Here is a 19266-nt window from a genome sequence, read left to right on the forward strand (position 1 = left end):
TTTTTTGATTTTAGGGTCCTCCTGGTCAGCTCGGCCCACGAGGCCCTCAGGGACCCAGTGGTGGACAGGTATGTGCACAAACGCACAGTTTTATCAATTTCCTGTTTATTTCATTAGTATATAGAGTGCAAGAAGACAACATTCTGTTCAGAAATCTAAATGGTAACATTTTGCGTTGTGCTGTTAAGCAGCAGTGAGGTCTGACTATTTGAGCTAACCCTTCAGTTTGAATCATAAATGCCAAAAACCAAGAACAAACCCACCTCTACGACAATGCTAATTTCTTCTAGAACACCTATGGGATTTCTAATAGTATGTTAGCACTTTTTTGGCTGTTCTACATTAAACTCAGACATCTGAAGCTTGTAAAATATATTCCATGTGTTTTATCTTAATCTTGTTACAGACATTATCATATATCTGAGCTTGTATGTATCAGTTTTACAGTGACTCTTTAGTAAAGAGTTCTGACATAGAGCTGCCGTCGCTGTTTTACATTCCTAACAACTAACCCTAACCTGCTTAGACTGTGACTCATGTTCACAGTTAGTTATCTAGAACTTCTGACGGATTCTTATTAAATTGATCCCATTGTAAACATATTGGTTGATTCCTCTAATTATGATGGTAGTTAATTTAACATCCAGCTTCTAAAGCCCTAACCAATGGGAGAGCTCACCTGGCTGTATCTACCTAAATATGACGGAGAGAAGATTCCTGGTTGGAAACAAAACTTAACCATGAAATAAGAGCCTTAGCACAACTCTTATGGAGTTTAAAACACAACAAGCATGATGATTCTAATAAATACAAATTAACTGAAAATGTTTTTTTTATCAGAAATCACTCTCTAAAGATCAAGGGTTACCCACAGATTTTCAGAGTATTATATTTTGTTTGCAATGTTGATGAGTGAGTGTTGTTTTTGCGTGAACAGGGTCCTCCTGGCAGGCCGGGCGTTCGCGGTCAGCCTGGTGGAGTTGGGGAGAAGGTGAGAGTGACATCTAATAAACCTTTTATCATTAATAAAACCTTTCAGCATTTAATGAAGTGTTTCACAGCCTAGCACTTTACTGTCTCTGAAAGCCTTTTATCACCTAATGAAACGTTTCAGATAATGAAGCACTTTGCCATCTTACACAGAGCTTTATCATCTAATAAAACAGTTCGCCTTTGAAATGAGTTTTACTTATTTTGTGCTGTTGGTTGGGGTGATTATGATGACGATGATGTTTGAAATGATGATGATGATGATGATGATGATGGTAGGGGGAGGACGGTGAGTCAGGAGATCCTGGTCCTGTAGGTGTGCCTGGAAGCACTGTGAGTAAAACCTCTTCTCTTCTCTAGAGGCGTTTTGTTGGTTGATTGCTCAGTTCTAGTTTTCTAGTTTTGCCTGATATGATTGGTTGCAAACTAACAGTATTTACAATGTATATTTTAAAATCACTGATTAGATTCTGAGATGCTTTGGTGTAATAAATGTGGCTGTGCCTCACTGTTATCACAGGGGGGGAAAAGACAATACATAAGCTATGAAGTCTCCTGTTTTAGCTCTACATGTTTCATTATGCCCTTGAATGCTCTTAGTTTCCCTAGTCAGGCTGTACGCTGTCGTGCCTCAAGCAAACCTTATCACTTAAGACATGGCCTTAATTTAATCTCACTCTTTTATAATTTACTTGCACCTAATAATTATTCTACTTCGGATCTACAAAAAAGACTTCAGATAAGGCCTCAGTCTTTATTCAAGCCCAACACAAGGCATTGCTTGGACATAAGGTCTCCGGAAACCAAATGCGAATACAATGTACGGAGTTCCATGTTTTTATACACCTTTCAGAGATGAGGTAATCCCCTCTCTCTCTTAAAAAGGTCTAGTTGTCTTCTTCGTATCTAATCATTAAAAAAGGGCAGCTGCATCTCTGGTACGCAGCACCTTCCTTGGTGCTTATCAAACACCCGTTTATACACTGGCCTCCTTGTGGCTTAAGGTTCAAAGGGTTCACTTAAAGGCTTCTGCTGCTTAGAGAAGTTCTGGTACTTTCCAACACACAGACAAAGTCTCAGGGGCTTTGCTGCCTTATGTATACTTTCCAAAGTCCTATGTATATACCCTTTATTAATGATGTTCTCTTTAATCATCATGTTTGATTATGTTAGAAATTTTCATTTTATTCTGTCAACGCCAACTGTTCTAAATACACAGCTTGCAATAGGCAGGTATATATAAGTATTTAAAGGCATAAGTATATTAAAAAAGGTTTGTCAACCAAAGAGCAGCTAGAGTACTGTTATTTGTACCCTACTAAAAACGCACATTAGGCTACAACAAGGGCTTTCGTTAAGTTAGCGGTTTATGTAGTCTAATTGAGACTGAAGTTCAAATAAAACAGACATTGTCCTGTTACTAACTAATAATGCAAAAACAAATTCACACTACTGGCAACTCAGCTAGGACTCCCACCCCAGGAATTTGGACTTGACTTGAATTCGTACCACAGAGACTGGAGGCACGCCTCAGACTTGCACCTCAGAAACTCAACCTGGACTTGAGACTCAAGCACCCCTGAGACTCAAGACTTGAGTCTCAAACTCGCATCTCAGAGTCTCGAGAATTGAACTTGCACCCCAAAGACTTGAGACTTGGACTTGCACCTCAGAAAATCAACACTCAGACTCACACCTCAGAGACTTGAGACATTGACTTGCACCTCGGAGACTCAAGACTCATCTCAGATGCGTACCTCAGTAACGTTTACTTTTATGGCATTTAGCAGATGCTCTCATCCAGAGCGATTTACAAAAGTGCTTTGTTTGTCCACTCAGAAAATGTATCCCAGCTGAAGTTAGAGCCCAAACTACCCTTGAGGTCAGACACAGCTGGAAACAGAAGCCAGTGCTGATACCTGTAAATAAAGATGCAGTATTAAACGCAGCCTAAGTGTAATACATTTCAATAAGTACCTAGATTAGCGCTCACTTAAGTGCTGTAAAACGAGACGGTCTTCTGTCTGTGTTTGAAGACCACAAGAGAGCCTGCTGTTCGGACAGCCAGTGGACTCGACTTGAACTCACACCCCAGAGACTCAAGACTTGAGACTCAAACTCACATTTCAGAGACTCTAGACTTGACTCTGACTTGCAACTCAGAGAACTGAGACTGGACTCACTCACAGCCCAGAGACTCAAGACTTGACTCGGACTCGTAGCTCAGATACTCAAGACTTGGACTCGCATCTCAGAGAATTCAGACTCAACTCAGACTCGCACCCCAGAGACTCAAGACTCAACTTAGACTCGGACTCCGGAGACTCGACTTGAGCTTGCATCCTAGAGACTCAAGACTTGAGACTCGAGCTCACATTTCAGAGACTCGAGACTTGACTCAGACTTGCACCTCAGAGAACTGAGACTGGACTCACTCACAGCCCAGAGACTCAAGACTTGACTCGGACTCGTAGCTCAGATACTCAAGACTTGGACTCGCATCTCAGAGAATTCAGACTCAACTCAGAGTCGCACCCCAGAGACTCAAGACTCAACTTAGACTCGGACTCCGGAGACTCGACTTGAGCTTGCACCCTAGAGACTCAAGACTTGAGACTCGAGCTCACATTTCAGAGACTCGAGACTTGACTCAGACTTGCACCTCAGAGAACTGAGACTGGACTCACTCACACCCCAGAGACTCGAGACTTGACTCGGTCCCACACCTGGATACTCAAGACTCGGACTTGCATCTCAGAGAGTTGAGAATGGACTTAGACTCACAGCAGAAACTCACAAGGATTCAACATGTTTACTCACATGAGTCAACTAGTAAACATCTCTGGTCCCAGTACAACCAGCAGTCTAGAAACTGGGATACATGGTGTTGAAATGTCACATTTGCTCCAAAGACATGTACCCTGTCAAAATAGTGCTAAAATCAAGGTGTATGTCTGCAGGGAGAGAAAGGTGAGCAGGGGGAGAAAGGAGACTCTGGACTTTCAGGAGCTGCAGGACCTCCAGGAGCTCGAGGGGCATCTGGAGAGGATGGAGCCAAAGGGAACTCTGTGAGTTTTAAAGGGAGACACACACCTTCAGACAATGTATTATATTTGTAATACCAGCATGTAACATCCTTTCACTTTCTGTCCCCACTCCTCCTCTCATTCTTTCTTTTCTTAGGGTCCTATTGGTCTTCCCGGAGACCCAGGTCCTCCTGGAGAGCCTGGTGCTGATGTGAGTGACCCTTCTTTACTCTTTTACATGAAATTCTTTTCAGAATTCTTTTACAGTCAGTCATTTCATTGACAAGTATAATCTTTCTAGTCTTTGTTTCTGACATGAAACTTATCTTCTCTACATATATTTAAATCTCCCCCTCTACATCTCTGTTAGGGTGTTGATGGAGGTCCTGGATCAAAAGGAGACAATGGGGAACCAGGCAAAGCTGTGAGTGTTTTTCCTCGTCCATTCATTGTCAGATCACTTTCTCTCTGTTTTTTCACATTCTTCTCTTCATTTTTAGGGCCCTCCTGGAGCCTCTGGAGAGCCTGGTCCTCCAGGACGGCCAGGACGAAGGGTTAGTGCAGAAGATCTTTAGTTTTTTTTGTAGTTGTAATTACAGATGCAAAACTAACACAACCCCCGCCGCCCCCCACCACCACCCTCTCTCTCTGTAGGGTCATTTAGGCCCACCAGGAAAGGAAGGGAAGCCTGGAATGAAAGGAGACAAGGTAAACATGACGTTATATTATGTTACATTATGTTACTTTAATAGTACTGATGTTGTAAAATGCAACACACTGACTGACTGACAGGCTAACTGGCTCATAAACTGGCTCACTGACTGGCTGCTTCAATGACTGGCTGGATGGCTCACTGACTGACTGACTAGCTGACTTACTGACTGGTTTACTGGCTGATTGACAGGCTGACTAAGTGGCCTGCTCACAAACTGGCCCACTGACTGCCTGTCTGGCTCATTGACTGGTTGGATGACTGTCTCACTCACAGAGTGTCTGGCTGGATCACTGACTGACTCAGCATCTGACTGGCTGGCTCACTAGTTGACTTAGTGACCAACTTGCTGACTCACTAATTGACTCACTGACGGATTGTCTAGCTGGTTCACAGACTGACAGGTGAGTTCACTAACTGACTGACTGGCTGGATGACTGACATTAGTTGACTCAGTGACCAACTTGCTAACAGACTCACTGATTAATGATCTATCTAGTTCACCAACTCACTAGTGGGCTCATTGACAGACTGGCAGGCTTACTGACTGACTGACTCCAACCGACTAGTTGGCTCAACAGATGACTGAGTAACCAACCTACTAACTTACTGGTTGTTTGGCTGGTTGGTTATCTGACTGGCCCGCGGGTTCAGTAACTGTGTCTAAACCTCACCTATTTTGCGAATACCACATAACCTGTGCATTTTATTCTTTATGTATCTCTTTATGCATTTTATGTCCCCTGTTTATTTCTATTTGAACTTATTCTAATTTTATTCATTTATAATCCCAAATGCAAAGCCCAAGCTTAAAACTTTCCCTTTTATGTCTACCTGTCTTTCCCTCTGTTTGCAGGGTGCTCCTGGCTATGAGGGTGTCCTGGGTAAGACAGGCCCAGTAGGCGGCCAAGGGAATCCTGGAAAGCCAGGGCCTCAGGGGCTGCCAGGAATACCAGGACCAGCGGTAGGTTCACACAGATGACTGAAACAGATGTATAATAGGACTGTCAATCTTTTGTTCTTTCTCTCTTTGTCTCCTGCACCTGTGGAAGTGAGAGAGATTGGATAAGAGCTTCTGATGTTCTTAAATTTAATCGAATGTTCTACCTGGTCACTTTTCTCAGGATTTACTTCACTCAGCAGAGCAAGATGGATAAGATTTAAAATGGGTTTCGGCTTATAATAAAGGGCATGTCACATGGATTAGACGGACTGAAATTAGTTTGGCCTGGGCTGCAGCAGGGCAGTGGAGATCTAGAACTGGTTCCGCTTCTTGCCTTAAAATATTTCATCCAAAGCTCTAAACTAAGTTTTTACCAACAGTTGTACTACAACTAAGTTTCTACAAAGTTTTATTGTTACTTGGTAGCCAATTAGAGGGTTAAATTTACCATTCAGCACATCAAATCAAAGCTCCCACTCCACTGTTTTGATTAAAACATGCCTGCCGACTTGCTGACAGTCGTAATGGGATCAAATGCGACTAGTGAATTCAACAATGTTTGAAAGCTTCAAATCTTTGAATGCAGAGCTTTAGAAAGACAAGATTTTCTTCAAGATGGGTGCTGAATAACCACAAATCCTGTTGGAGGATGCAAAACGTGAGAAACTTCAGCAGTGTGCTTTGGCTCTAAGCAGCTACAAAATATCCATTCATAATAAGAGTCCTTATAATATCCTTCATAATGAGAGTCCTTATAGAAAAACACAGCGAATAAATGCTGCAGAACAATTACCACAAAATTATCCAAAAAACATCCCCCGAACACGCTATGGTATAATATATCACCAAGTTACTGTTGAAAATATGCTCAGCCAACCACTTTTAGGCTGAAGTTTTAAATGGGGAGTAGGTTTTGTACCTGTCTATGTCAATGGTCACCAACCCCCCCCCTGTAGATTTACTTTCCTGCAGAGATTAATTCTGTATCTAAAAAACTGCCCTCCCTTAATTAACTCTAATGCAGCTAATCCAGCCAATCAGGGACTTGGGAAGATGTTAATCAGTTGGAGAAGGTGAGGCAGATTGTGGTTGGAACTAGACTCTGCAGGAAGGTAGATCTCCAGGACCAGAGTTGGTGACCAAGGCTGTGTTGAGACTGCAGGCAAATCAGATTTGTTTCTCAAATCAGGCCTTTTGAGTCGACTGTCCACTCTGTTATTTCCAAGTGATCAGATCAGATTCATGTATCCAGATATCACCAGGCTATCTGCATGGGTTGCCATGGTAACGATGTAGGCGTCAGTAACTACGTAGCTAAGCTGGTGACAATGCGAATGCAGGAGAGATGGAGGAGCATCATCTCGCCCTCCAAACTCTTCAGAACTCTCTTCATAATCCTGAATCTTTGGAGCTCTTCTTGAATCCCAGCACTTCATCGCTCTGGATTTGACATCGTCGTTGTTTGATGAGTTGCGAGTGACGCAAAATGACACTTTAAAATCTGATTTGAGGGTCCAGAGTGTTCAGACTGAGACGCATGTGTAAACATCTGATTGGAGTCGCATTTCAAACCTCCTCCAAATATGGTCTGGGTTTGCAAGAATCCGATTTCATGTGGTCGTTTGCTGTCTAGACTATCAAAAATCAATCTGGATACAATCTGGATACGACAAAATCTGATTTAGGCTGACAGTCTGAACACAGTCCAACAGTCTATGGTCTAAGTCTTGATGTGTCCTCTCAATGATGGTTAACTAAAGGACTCTCACACTTTCTCTTTCAGGGAGAGCAAGGCTTGAACGGACCCCCAGGTCAGACAGGACCTCCAGGACCAATGGTACGTCTCCAGCAGGTGCTCAGAGTCATGTTTTCATCCTTTTATGACATCAAATTGTAATGTTTCTGACCTTTTACTTTTAGGGTCCCTCAGGTCTGCCAGGTCTGAAGGGAGACCCTGGAAGGAAGGGAGAAAAGGTAACATTAACACACTGGCAGATGTAAACTCTTCAGGTTCCGATGTTTTTTTTTCCACAAATCCCCCATAATAACGTGTGTGTAACAGGGTCATGGAGGTCTGATCGGTCTGATTGGTCCACCGGGTGACTTTGGAGAGAAAGGAGACCGAGGACTGCCTGGAAACCAGGGAATACAGGGACCCAAAGGAGATCCGGTGAGATTATACAAACACAAGTTGACAGTCCACATGGTTTTACTGTAACAGCTAGAAATAGGCTGAATAATCTCGTAATAAGATGTATGAGGCATGTTAGCATATTATTTCCATTTAAGAAGCTCTCACATCCCCAGATCATCTTTTGCAGTGTTTACAAACATTTATCTTGGCAATAAAGGAGATTTTGCTTGAAAAATCGACATATTTTGTTAAAATATATACAAATAACCACAAATACACTAAAAACAACCAAAATCTTGTGGACTATTATGAAGAACAATGTTTGGTTCCAGATTTCTCCTCCAGACAAATTTCATCAGCAGCTCCTGATTTAACATAATGACATAGTGATTAGATTAAGCAGGTATTGGATGACAACTACAGATAACACCTACGATAACCTGACTACAGTACCTGACTACAGATAACACTGACAGGAAATGGATCAAACAAACACACTGACACACAGAAAATCACGACTTACTGTATTAATGTTATTAGTATTTGTTGGTGTTTATTATTTATTTGTTGGTAATTGTTCTCTCTGTAAGTCACTGGATTCTCCATGCTGCTATTTCAGGGTCCAGTTGGCCCTTCAGGACCCAACGGCCCCCCAGGACCCCCTGGACTGTCTGTGAGTCTTTCATGCTGTTGCACACTTGCACTTGGAATTAAAATCACACAAAACACAAGTAGCTGTGCTCTATGGCTGCAGTGGAACTCCAGAAAAGAGCAACAAATTTAATTTACATTAATTCAAATGTGTACATCAGTTCCACATGAACAAGCTGTATGCACATACAATAAATATTCCTGAAAGTAATTTAATTGAAAGATTCATATGTAAATTATATACCAGGGCATGGTCACAGAAAATCCACAAAAAACCTGAATGGAAAAAGCCAAAAATTCGAAAAAAACACCCAAATTTCACAAAAAGAGTTTTACACGACAACAAGGTAGAAAACATGAATATTGCTAAAGCCGAAATGTGAAAAGGGTTGATGGAAAAGGGTTTGTCAAACAAACAATGACGTATCAAGCCGTAACTGAGGCATGACTGGCTCTACAGTTGGTCCAATCTTGTTTTTGACATTCTGAAATGGCTAACTAAAGCTCGTTTAAAAAATGGCTCTGCACAGTGTGCCCCAGAACTGTCTGGTGCATTTGCGTTCCCAAATGCAAGGTGGATGCTGTTGGCACTGAGATTTGGGCCCTCGTTAAGTGCACCATTGCGTCTCTGAGCTGCAAACAATCATAAAAAGATGGCAAACAGCTGTAAAGATGATTCTACTTAAAGCAAAAACCAAGTCAAACCTTTCCAACCTGCTTGTTTCGATGAAGCCCCCAATCTTTCTTTGTATAACTGTAGTGAATGGAAACATGACTTAATGCTTTTTTTTGTCCGCCGAAATGCGCATAACATTTGCAAAACATTTGATTGGAAACCCAGCTATTGCTGTGGAAATAGCTATGACCAAAAGCACATTGGACATTGGACCTAACCTATCTTAGTCTGTGACGAGACTAATGAAGTTGAGATTGAGACAACACCAAGACCGAATTATGTGGAGGCCGAGATAAAAGATTAAGATTAATCTTATTGACCCTTATTAGTCCCACAGTGGGGAAATTTCACCTCCGCAATCAACCCATCTGTGCAGTGAAACACCACATACACACTAGTGAACACACACACTAGGGGGCAGTGAGCATACTTGCCCAGAGCAGTGGGCAGCATTATCCGCAGTGCCCGGGGAGCAGTTGGGGGTTAGGTGTCTTGCTCAAGGGCACTTCAGTCACGTACTGTCAGCTCAGGGGATCAAACCGGCAACATTCCGGTCACAAGGCTGGTTCCCTAACCTCCAGCCCACGACTGCCCTCCTAATCCAAATGATGTGGAGACCAACACAGGGCCTAATGATGTGGAGAGTTAGACAAATCCGAGTCCAAATGACGTGAGGCCAGGAAGAAAACAGAGACCGTTAATTTATGCTCTTGAAAGCATCTGTAAAGCATCCATAGGAGCTATCCAAATACAGTGAAACCAAAATAATTCATCTTCCTCAAATTTGTTTAAAAATTATTTAGTAAAAATACTTTGGAAAGTGTTTGAAAACCCCCTCTTCTGCTTCTGGGGTGTAAACTCACAGAAATACTGCTTTTAATAAGCTATCATTCTGTTTTGCAGGGAAATGTTGGGCAAAAAGGGTCAAAAGGAAGTCAGGTGAGATGAGTATCATATATACATATTATATGTGTGTGTGTGTGTGTGTGTGGGTGTGTGTGTGTGTGTGAGAGATATATGTGTATATATATACACACATACACACACATATAGATAGGCTCACCTAGTCATTGACCTGTTCTCTTGTTTCAGGGCCCTATTGGACCTCGTGGAGATACAGGTCCTGTTGGTCCTCCTGGACTTCCAGTGAGTTTAAATCATCCTGAATTCACTGAACACATGACTCACACTCACTTTTACCACAGTCAAAATGAATCACAAACATTTCAGTGCCTCAGTATATATCAATGTATGTACATTCAGAGCAAGTTGTTCATTTCAATTTAAATTTATTTTGAATGTGTGGTAAAAATGACACTTTTTTTTAATCATGCTAAGATTAGCATGGTGGCTAATGTAATGCATTTCTCTCTCTCTTTCTCTATCTGTAGGGTCTGCCTGCAGTAGGGATGGTGCCTCTCCCAGTTCAGGATGGAGGCAGAAAGCGCAGGCGTCACTCAGAGGTGGATGGGGCATCTCTGGTGGATGAAGAGATGGACGGAGAGATGGAGGGATTGGAGGAAGAAGGGATGCAGAGTGATGGAACAGAAGGAGGGGGAGGAGAGAAGGACATGGAGGAGGTGTTTGCATCTCTGGCCTCCATGAGGACAGAGGTGGAGGGGTTGAGGAACCCCCAAGGAACCTACCACAGCCCAGCCAGAACCTGCAAGGAGCTCTGGATGTGTAACCCCAAGCTGCCCGATGGTGGGTAAAGTTAGCTTACAACTATTCAGGAGTCAGCATTTTTTTTATTATATGCTGAAGGGACAGTAAATCAGGGACCATGTTGAAGGTACAGCAAAACAAGGTCAGTGTTGAAGGGACACTGAAACAGGGAATGTGCTGAAGGGACAGTGAAACAGGGACTATGCTGAAGGGACAGTTAAACAGGGACTATGCTGAAGGGACAGTTAAACAGGGACTATGCTGAAGGGACAGTTAAACAGGGACTGTGCTGAAGGGACAGTGAAACAGAGACTTTGCTGAAGGGACAGTGGAACAGGGACCATGTTGAAGGTACAGCAAAACAAGGTCAGTGTTGAAGGGACACTGAAACAGGGAATGTGCTGAACGGACAGTGAACGGACTGTGCTGAAGGGACAGTGAAACAGGGACTGTGCTGAAGGGACAGTGAAACAGGGACCGCACTGAAAGGACAGTAGAACAGGAACCATGCTGTAGGGACAGTGAACCAAGGACGGTGCTGACAGGACAGTAAAACAGGGTCCATGTTGTAGAGGCAGTAAAACAGGGTTCATGCTATAGAGGCAGTAAAACAGGGTCCATGCTGTAGGGGCAGTAAAACAGGGTCCATGTTGTAGAGGCAGTAAAACAGGGTCCATGCTGTAGGGGCAGTAAAACAGGGTCAATGCTGTAGGGGCAGTAAAACAGGGTCCATGTTGTAGAGGCAGTAAAACAGGGTCCATGCTGTAGGGGCAGTAAAACAGGGTCCATGCTGTAGGGGCAGTAAAACAGGGTCCATGCTGTAGAGGCAGTAAAACAGGGTCAATGCTGTAGAGGCAGTAAAACAGGGTCAATGCTGTAGGGGCAGGAAAACAGGGTCCATGCTGTAGGGGCAGTAAAACAGGGTCCATGTTGTAGAGGCAGTAAAACAGGGTCCATGCTGTAGGGGCAGGAAAACAGGGTCCATGCTATAGAGGCAGTAAAACAGGATCCATGCTGTAGGGGCAGTAAAACAGGGTCCATGCTGTAGAGGCAGTAAAACAGGGTCAATGCTGTAGAGGCAGTAAAACAGGGACCATGCTGTAGGGGCAGGAAAACAGGGTCCATGCTGTAGGGGCAGTACAACAGGATCCATGCTGTAGAGGCAGTAAAACAGGGTCCATGCTGTAGAGGCAGTAAAACAGGGTTCATGCTATAGAGGCAGTAAAACAGGGTCAATGCTGTAGAGGCAGTAAAACAGGGTCAATGCTGTAGGGGCAGTAAAACAGGGTCCATGCTGTAGAGGCAGTAAAACAGGGTCCATGCTGTAGAGGCAGTAAAACAGGGTCCATGCTGTAGAGGCAGTAAAACAGGGTCCATGCTGTAGAGGCAGTAAAACAGGGTCCATGCTGTAGAGGCAGTAGAACATGCTGACTGGTTGACCTGACTGTCACTGTTCCTCTTGTGTTTTTCAGGTGTGTATTGGATCGATCCGAATCAGGGCTGCCACAGAGACTCGTTTAAGGTGTTCTGTAATTTCACGGCAGAGGGGGAGACCTGCCTGCAGCCCCACAGCAAATACCAGACGGTGAGAGATCACTGACCTTCAAATATCATTCGCAGTCTGTACAGGCTGTACCAAACCATGTAGACTGTACAAACCAGCAGTGTTCTAAATGATGGACCGATGTGTTGTAAGTTGTTGAGAGGTGTGTTAAGTGATGCACAGATGTGTTCTAAATGAATGACAACTCTGTCCTAAACAATCAACAGGTGTGTTACAAACAATTGACAGGTGTGTTCTAAACAATCAACAGGCAGGTTGTGAATGACAGGTCTGTTATAAGTGCTTGACAGGTATGTTGTAAATGACAGACCGGTGTGCTGTAAGTAACTGACAGGTATGAGGTATGTTGTAGATGATTGACAGGTGTTGTATAAATGAGGTTGACAGGAGCTTTGTAGGTGATGGGAGTGTTGTAGATGATTGACAGGTGTGTTGAAAAGGATTGCCAGGAGTGTTGTAGATGATTGACAGGTGTGTTGAAAAGGATTGACAGGAGTGTTGTAGGTGATTGGAATGTTGTAGGTAATTGACTGGAGTGTTGTAAAGCATTGACAGGAATGTTGTAAAGCATTGATAGGAATTTTGTAAAGCATTGACAGGAGTGTTGTAAAGCATTGACAGGAATGTTGTAAAGCATTGATAGGAATTTTGTAAAGCATTGACAGGAGTGTTGTAAAGGATTGACAGGAGTGTTGTAAAGGATTGACAGGAGTGTTGAAAATGATTGACATGAGTGTTGTAGGTGATGGGACAGGAGTGCTATAGGTGATTGACAGGAATGTTGTAGGTAATTGACTGGAGTGTTGCAAGTGATTGACAGGTGTGTTCTAAATGAGTGATAGGTGCATTGTAAGTGATTGACAGGAGTGTTGCAGGTGATTGGCAGGAGTGTTGTAGGTGATTGACCCGAGTGTTACAGGGGATTGACAGGAATGCTCTAAGTGATTGACAGGAGTGTTGAAAATGATTGACAGGAGTGTTGTAAATTATTGACAGCTGTGTTGAAAATGATAGGAATGTTGTAGGTGATTGACGAGTGTTGCAGGTGATTGACAGGAATGTTGTAAATGATTGACAGGAGTGTTGCAGGTGATTGACAGGAGTGTTGTAAGTGACCGACAGGAATATTTGTTTGCAGGTGAAGCTGGCTGCGTGGAATAAGGAGAAGCCTGGTTCCTGGTACAGCCAGTTCAGGAAAGGCTCACAGGTGAGTGCTTTTTAGCTGTGATGAATACGAGGACTTACTTGATGTTGTTACTCATCTTCTCGGTTCTCTTCCCCCTCCTAGTTTACTTACATAGATGCTGACGGTAATGAGGTCCATGTGGTCCAGCTGGGTTTTCTGAAGCTGCTCAGTGCAACAGGCAGACAGTCCTTCACTTATCTGTGTCAGAACTCGGCCGGCTGGCTGGACAGCACCACCCTCAGCCACTCACGCTCACTGCGTTTCAGAGGCAGCAACGGACAGGAACTCACGCATACGAACGCCCACTACATCCAGCCCAGCTATGACAGCTGCCAGGTGAGTCTGTAGACCACTGTACCCCCAACTCACCAGACATGACACACCAGCATCACAGAAATTGTGAAAAATCAATAAGTTGGGACAACATTGTTGGTAACTGTTTTTTTTTCATTATTTAAAGCCAGATGAAGTTTTGTCGGTGCATATTCTGTATATTTAGGGCAGTTTTTATTTGCGCCAAAGGGTGACAAAGACTTATTTAACATTAAATACTTTCTTATGTTAACTTTACTATTTACTATTAGTATGATTTTTAGTTAGTATTAACATTAAGATTCAGTATTAGTATTGCTATTTATTGAACTTTTTTAGCAGAATGGGCTGTTACTCAGTCTCTGAGGCACCATTATTATGTATTCATAGTCAGACTTTTAATACACTGGTGCCACCTGCTGGATCTATTTTGAACTACAGTGACAAACATTATTATTATTATTATTAATTGCTATGATTATTATTATTATTAATTAAAAGTATGATTAGCTATTAAACATAATTATTATTGTCTTTAAGGGTAAGCTTGACAGTTGTTATTCCAGTAAGTATTCAACGCCTGTAAAATGCTTTTTGGGCCAGCCATAATAATAGTTATAATAATAATAATAATAATAATAATAATATTAACATTGTTGTTGTAACAGCAAACAAAATTAATTTTGTTTTAAACATTAAAAAGGTTTATTGTTTATTATTATATATTATTCATTGGTACACTTTGTTGGTTGTTGTAATAATAATAGCGTTCATAATAATATAATAATAATAATGATAATAATAATATATTCATAGTTGTTATGTGTGGAGACAGCTTCAACTAAGTCACCTGAGCTGGGTTGTTTTCTCTTGCAGTCTCGGACGGGTCAGGGCCGGACGGTTTTGGAGGTGAACTCTCCGGACTCTGACATTCTGCCCATCGTCGATGTGGCTGTGTCTGATTTCGGAAACCCGAAACAGAAATTCGGCTTCGAGGTCGGGACGGTGTGCTTCAACGGCTAAAGAAAGAGAGAGAGTGAGCGAGACAGAGAGAAAAGAAAGAGCTATTGGTGGAGAGACACACACACAGAGAGACTTTACAGACACCTCGAGTGTATTTATGCAGCCCTGCAAAGGGGCGTGACCAATCCCGTCAGGTGCTTTTATTTTATTTTATTTTTGTTTTGTTTTTTATTTTGTCCTGAAAACTCATTACTGTATTGCTTTTGTTTACCAAACTGCGCAAACCTCATAATTATTCTTTCCTATTGTAATAAGTTGTTGATGTTTTTATTTTCTTTTTAAAATATTTGATATTTGTTTGTCTGAATGTTATGTAACCATGGTGCTAAACAAAATTGCATTTGAACTTGTTTACATTTTTATATAAGATACATTCAATGCATTCTGGGAAACACAAGTAAAGTTCTTCACCGTTTACCGTTTTGTATTTTTTTTCTCAGTGTGCTGAAAATGTGCTCTGAATTTCAGATAAACATAAAAAACACAGCCATGTCATGATTTTAAATAATATTAGTGTTTATTGGAGAAAATACTTATAGTTTCTCGACAGTCTGTTTGATAAATAATGTTATCTGGAGGGAAACATTTATAAATAAAAGATTATTAATTAAACAAGACTTTAGTATTTTTTAAAAATATTTACAGATTTATAGATGAACTGAATGACAGACGAATGAACTGACCGACAGATGAATGAACTGGCCGACAGGCGTATTAAGTAAGCCAATCATATCAGACCGCAGAAGTTGTAAGCCAATCATATCAGACCTCGTAAGTTATAAGCCAATCGTATCAGACCTTGTGAGTTGTAAGCCAATCATATCAGAGCTCCTAAGTTGTAAGCCAATCATATCAGACCTCAGAAGTTGTAAGCCAATCATATCAGACCTCCCAAATTGTAAGCCAATCATATCAGACCTTGTCAGTTGTAAGTCAATCATATCAGACCTTGTCAGTTGTAGGTCAATTATATCAGACCTTGTCAGTTGTAGGTCAATCATATCAGACCTTGTAAGTTATAAGCCAATCGTATCAGACCTTGTGAGTTGTAAGCCAATCATATCAGACCTTGCAAGTTGTAAGCCAATCATATCAGACCTTGTCAGTTGTAAGCCAATCATATCAGACCTAGTAAGTTATAAGCCAATCGTATCAGACCTTGTGAGTTGTAAGCCAATCATATCAGACCTTGTCAGTCGTAAGCCAATCATATCAGACCTCGGAAGTTGTAAGCCAATCATATCAGACCTCCCAAATTGTAAGTCAATCATATCAGACCTTGTCAGTTGTAGGTCAATCATATCAGACCTTGTCAGTTGTAGGTCAATCATATCAGAACTCGGAAGTTGTAAGCCAATCGTATCAGACCTCGTAAGTTGTAAGCCAATCGTATCAGACCTTGGAAGTTATAAGCCAATCATATCAGACCTTGTGAGTTGTAGGCCAAGCATATCAGACCTCCTAAGTTGTAAGCCAATCATATCAGACCTCGGAAGTTGTAAGCCAATCATATCAGACCTCCCAAATTGTAAGCCAATCATATCAGACCTTGTGAGTTGTAAGTCAATCATATCAGACCTTGTCAGTTGTAGGTCAATCATATCAGACCTTGTCAGTTGTAAGCCAATCATATCAGACCTTGTCAGTTGTAGGTCAATCATATCAGACCTTGTCAGTTGTTGGTCAGTCATATCAGACCTTGTCAGTTGTAGGCCAATCATATCAGACCTTGTCAGTTGTAGGTCAATCATATCAGACCTTGTCAGTTGTTGGTCAATCATATCAGACCTTGTCAGTTGTAGGCCAATCATATCAGACCTTGTCAGTTGTAGGTCAATCATATCAGACCTTGTCAGTTGTTGGTCAATCATATCAGAACTTGTCAGTTGTAAATCAATCATATCAGACCTCGGAATTTGTAAGTCAAACTTATTAGATCTCTTAAGTTGTAAGCCAATCATATCAGACCTGGGGGATGGTCTCTGGGTAAAGCTGTAACAGGATTTTGGCTTTTACTTGATTTCTTGTTGACTAGCTAACTTCAAGTTGACATGAGGTAAAGGGGCTAGGCTAACGCTAACATTAGCTAAGTTAGCTGACAAGCCAACTAGTTTAAGAATTTGAAGAAACATCATAGTGAGAGTGTGAACAGAAAAACTTACTAAATACTCACAGCTCTTTATATTCTTTGTTTTTACATTTATTTGCAGTTACGTTGGAAGCATTTACACCAGTATTTATCACATATTGTTGTTTACAGTAAGTTAGCGTCAGTTAAAAGGTCATATTGATTATAATGCAATTTTATGTCCCTCAATTTCTCAACCTGTAGATGGACAATAAAGAGTAACTACACCCCACTATATTCAGCTGACTCCACCCCTGGGTCAACTTTTAAAAATCCTCAAAAATGGGCGGGGCACTGCTGTGATGTTTGGGTTTGGAGGTGGCGCTGCGAGGGAAACCAGATGGGCTGGGCTGCTGTGTTTTTAGATCTAGCATACGTGAGATACCAGAAAATATGGAGAGAGACAGAATCAAACAGCACTTTTGCAGCTGAGAGTCTTACGAGGTTGACGATTTTTCTCTACTACCATCCCCATATTTGCTAAGGGAAGGTGTTTCTGATCAGACAGTGCATCTGGAGCCTTAACACCGAAGAGTTAACATAGGACTAGGATTAGCAGCGAGCGACAGAGGCGCCGAATGGTAGAACATTCCCTAAAACCATGACAGGCAGCTTCTAATGATCTGTTCAGCAGGTCCATATTCCAATATAACCCGAGTCCTGATTTCTTAGATGCTGAATTCCGAATGAATAAAGTGGACTTCTTTGAACTCTGTCTAACTTTCTTTCAGTTTGACATCAAGGTCGCAGACTGCATCACCGGTCAGCCAGGGTTTGCTGCAGTGGCCCTAAATTTTTACGTTCTGCAAGCTGTTCATGGCACTTACCAGTTACATCCGATTCAGTTCCCTCTCAAATTCACATTCCCTGTATAAAACAAACCCTCTGTTGGCGAACTCACTGAACAGAAATCAATGGCAAGCAGCACTGGAACTACGGAAAGAGGGAAAAAAAGTCAGAGAAAGGCTGAATGGACGAAAGGTTGACACAGTCGGTAACAATGGCCATTTAACGTTAACCTTTCCTGAACCGTTTCGCTTTCCGTTTAGATCCAGTGTTGCTTACCGTTGATGTCTGTTCAGTGAGTCGCGCCCGAGGGTTTGAGTTGTGAAGGGAAACGTGAATCGGATGCAACACCAGCAGCTTTATGGAGACTCACAAGAATCCTCACTTAATCTGTCCACCATCTTTATTACAAACTAAGCTCAGATTAACTGGGTTATTTACAGCTGGCATATTGCAGCCTTATGAGGTGGTGCTGGGGGTGTTTAGCTCAGTGTGTGAGTGTGGTTCTCTCCTCACTCTGAGCTCCCATGCTTTCATATTTATGAGCGCAGCGCGAGTAGGGTGTCATCAGGGGGCGGTAATGTCGTTTGACTGATGTGCATACCGTGACGTGTCATGGTGCTTCGGTACAAAGACGTCATCCACACCTATAGCTGAGTTGAACCAGAGGGGTCGCTGCAGAGGCGGAACTGACCACGATACAAATGATATTTTTACAGTTTGGAAAGATGTGATCATATTTTAAACAAGGCTGGAATATTTTATTATTACAGAGCAGAGCATTTCAGCTGTTCATGGAAAAAAAGGTCTTAGGTCTTTAAGAGGCAGCAGCTTGGTTGGAGGCCGGTCAGATAGGAAGATTTCTCCCTGTTAAAACAAAAACAAAAAAGGGCTGAGGATCTGATGGAGGTTAGTGATCAAGAAGAAGAAAGCAAGGGAGAGTTGTTTAAGATTTCAGTTCAAATTAATACTGAATTTAACTGAATTTAAGTAAGAATATGTCATATTATAAATGTCATCACTATCAACATGAAATTCAGAGCTTATTAAACATGGCTACAGAGTAAAATCACACTCTGAACTGGTCTATAATCTGTATTTGAATGCCATATTTAGAGCCCTACAGCTGATCTAAGAGAGGAGACAGCACTGCTGGACTTCAGGACATTGGCTTAATCTGTCTGTTGTAAGTGGATGATTATAGTGTTTAAGTCATATTAGCTCTGGGCTAAATACAGACTACAGTTAGATCCACTGTGTCCAATTTGACCAAAGAGACTTTTTAAATACATCTTCTGGCTGTTGCTGCTCTAAAGGTTCATGATTAGAAGACATTTTGGGGCCATTAAAAGATTCTCCTGGGGGTCTAGGCCCTCCAGACTTCCCCCCAGTACAGGCTTAGCCCCCCATCCATAAACCTGTAGTGACAACCAGACAAATGGATGGACAGAAGAACAGACAAACAACTGT

At 42.0% G+C, this 19266-nt stretch overlaps 1 protein-coding gene across 1 annotated transcript in view; it reads left to right on the forward strand.

Moving 5' to 3' along the window:
• Positions 1-15230, forward strand: part of LOC118798208 (collagen alpha-1(XI) chain-like) — a 138301-nt gene extending 123071 nt beyond the window's left edge. The window contains 20 exon segments of the mRNA XM_036557581.1: positions 15-68; positions 938-991; positions 1270-1323; positions 3951-4058; positions 4174-4227; positions 4387-4440; positions 4517-4570; positions 4671-4724; positions 5585-5692; positions 7455-7508; positions 7592-7645; positions 7734-7841; positions 8425-8478; positions 10036-10071; positions 10225-10278; positions 10524-10836; positions 12270-12382; positions 13500-13568; positions 13650-13883; positions 14736-15230. Coding sequence (XP_036413474.1) covers positions 15-68; positions 938-991; positions 1270-1323; positions 3951-4058; positions 4174-4227; positions 4387-4440; positions 4517-4570; positions 4671-4724; positions 5585-5692; positions 7455-7508; positions 7592-7645; positions 7734-7841; positions 8425-8478; positions 10036-10071; positions 10225-10278; positions 10524-10836; positions 12270-12382; positions 13500-13568; positions 13650-13883; positions 14736-14882 — 1830 coding nt within the window. The 3' untranslated portion in view covers positions 14883-15230.
• The last annotated feature ends 4036 nt before the right edge of the window (positions 15231-19266 follow it).

This window comes from Colossoma macropomum, unplaced genomic scaffold, assembly GCF_904425465.1.
Source record: "Colossoma macropomum unplaced genomic scaffold, Colossoma_macropomum, whole genome shotgun sequence".
In the NCBI taxonomy this organism is placed as follows: domain Eukaryota; kingdom Metazoa; phylum Chordata; class Actinopteri; order Characiformes; family Serrasalmidae; genus Colossoma; species Colossoma macropomum.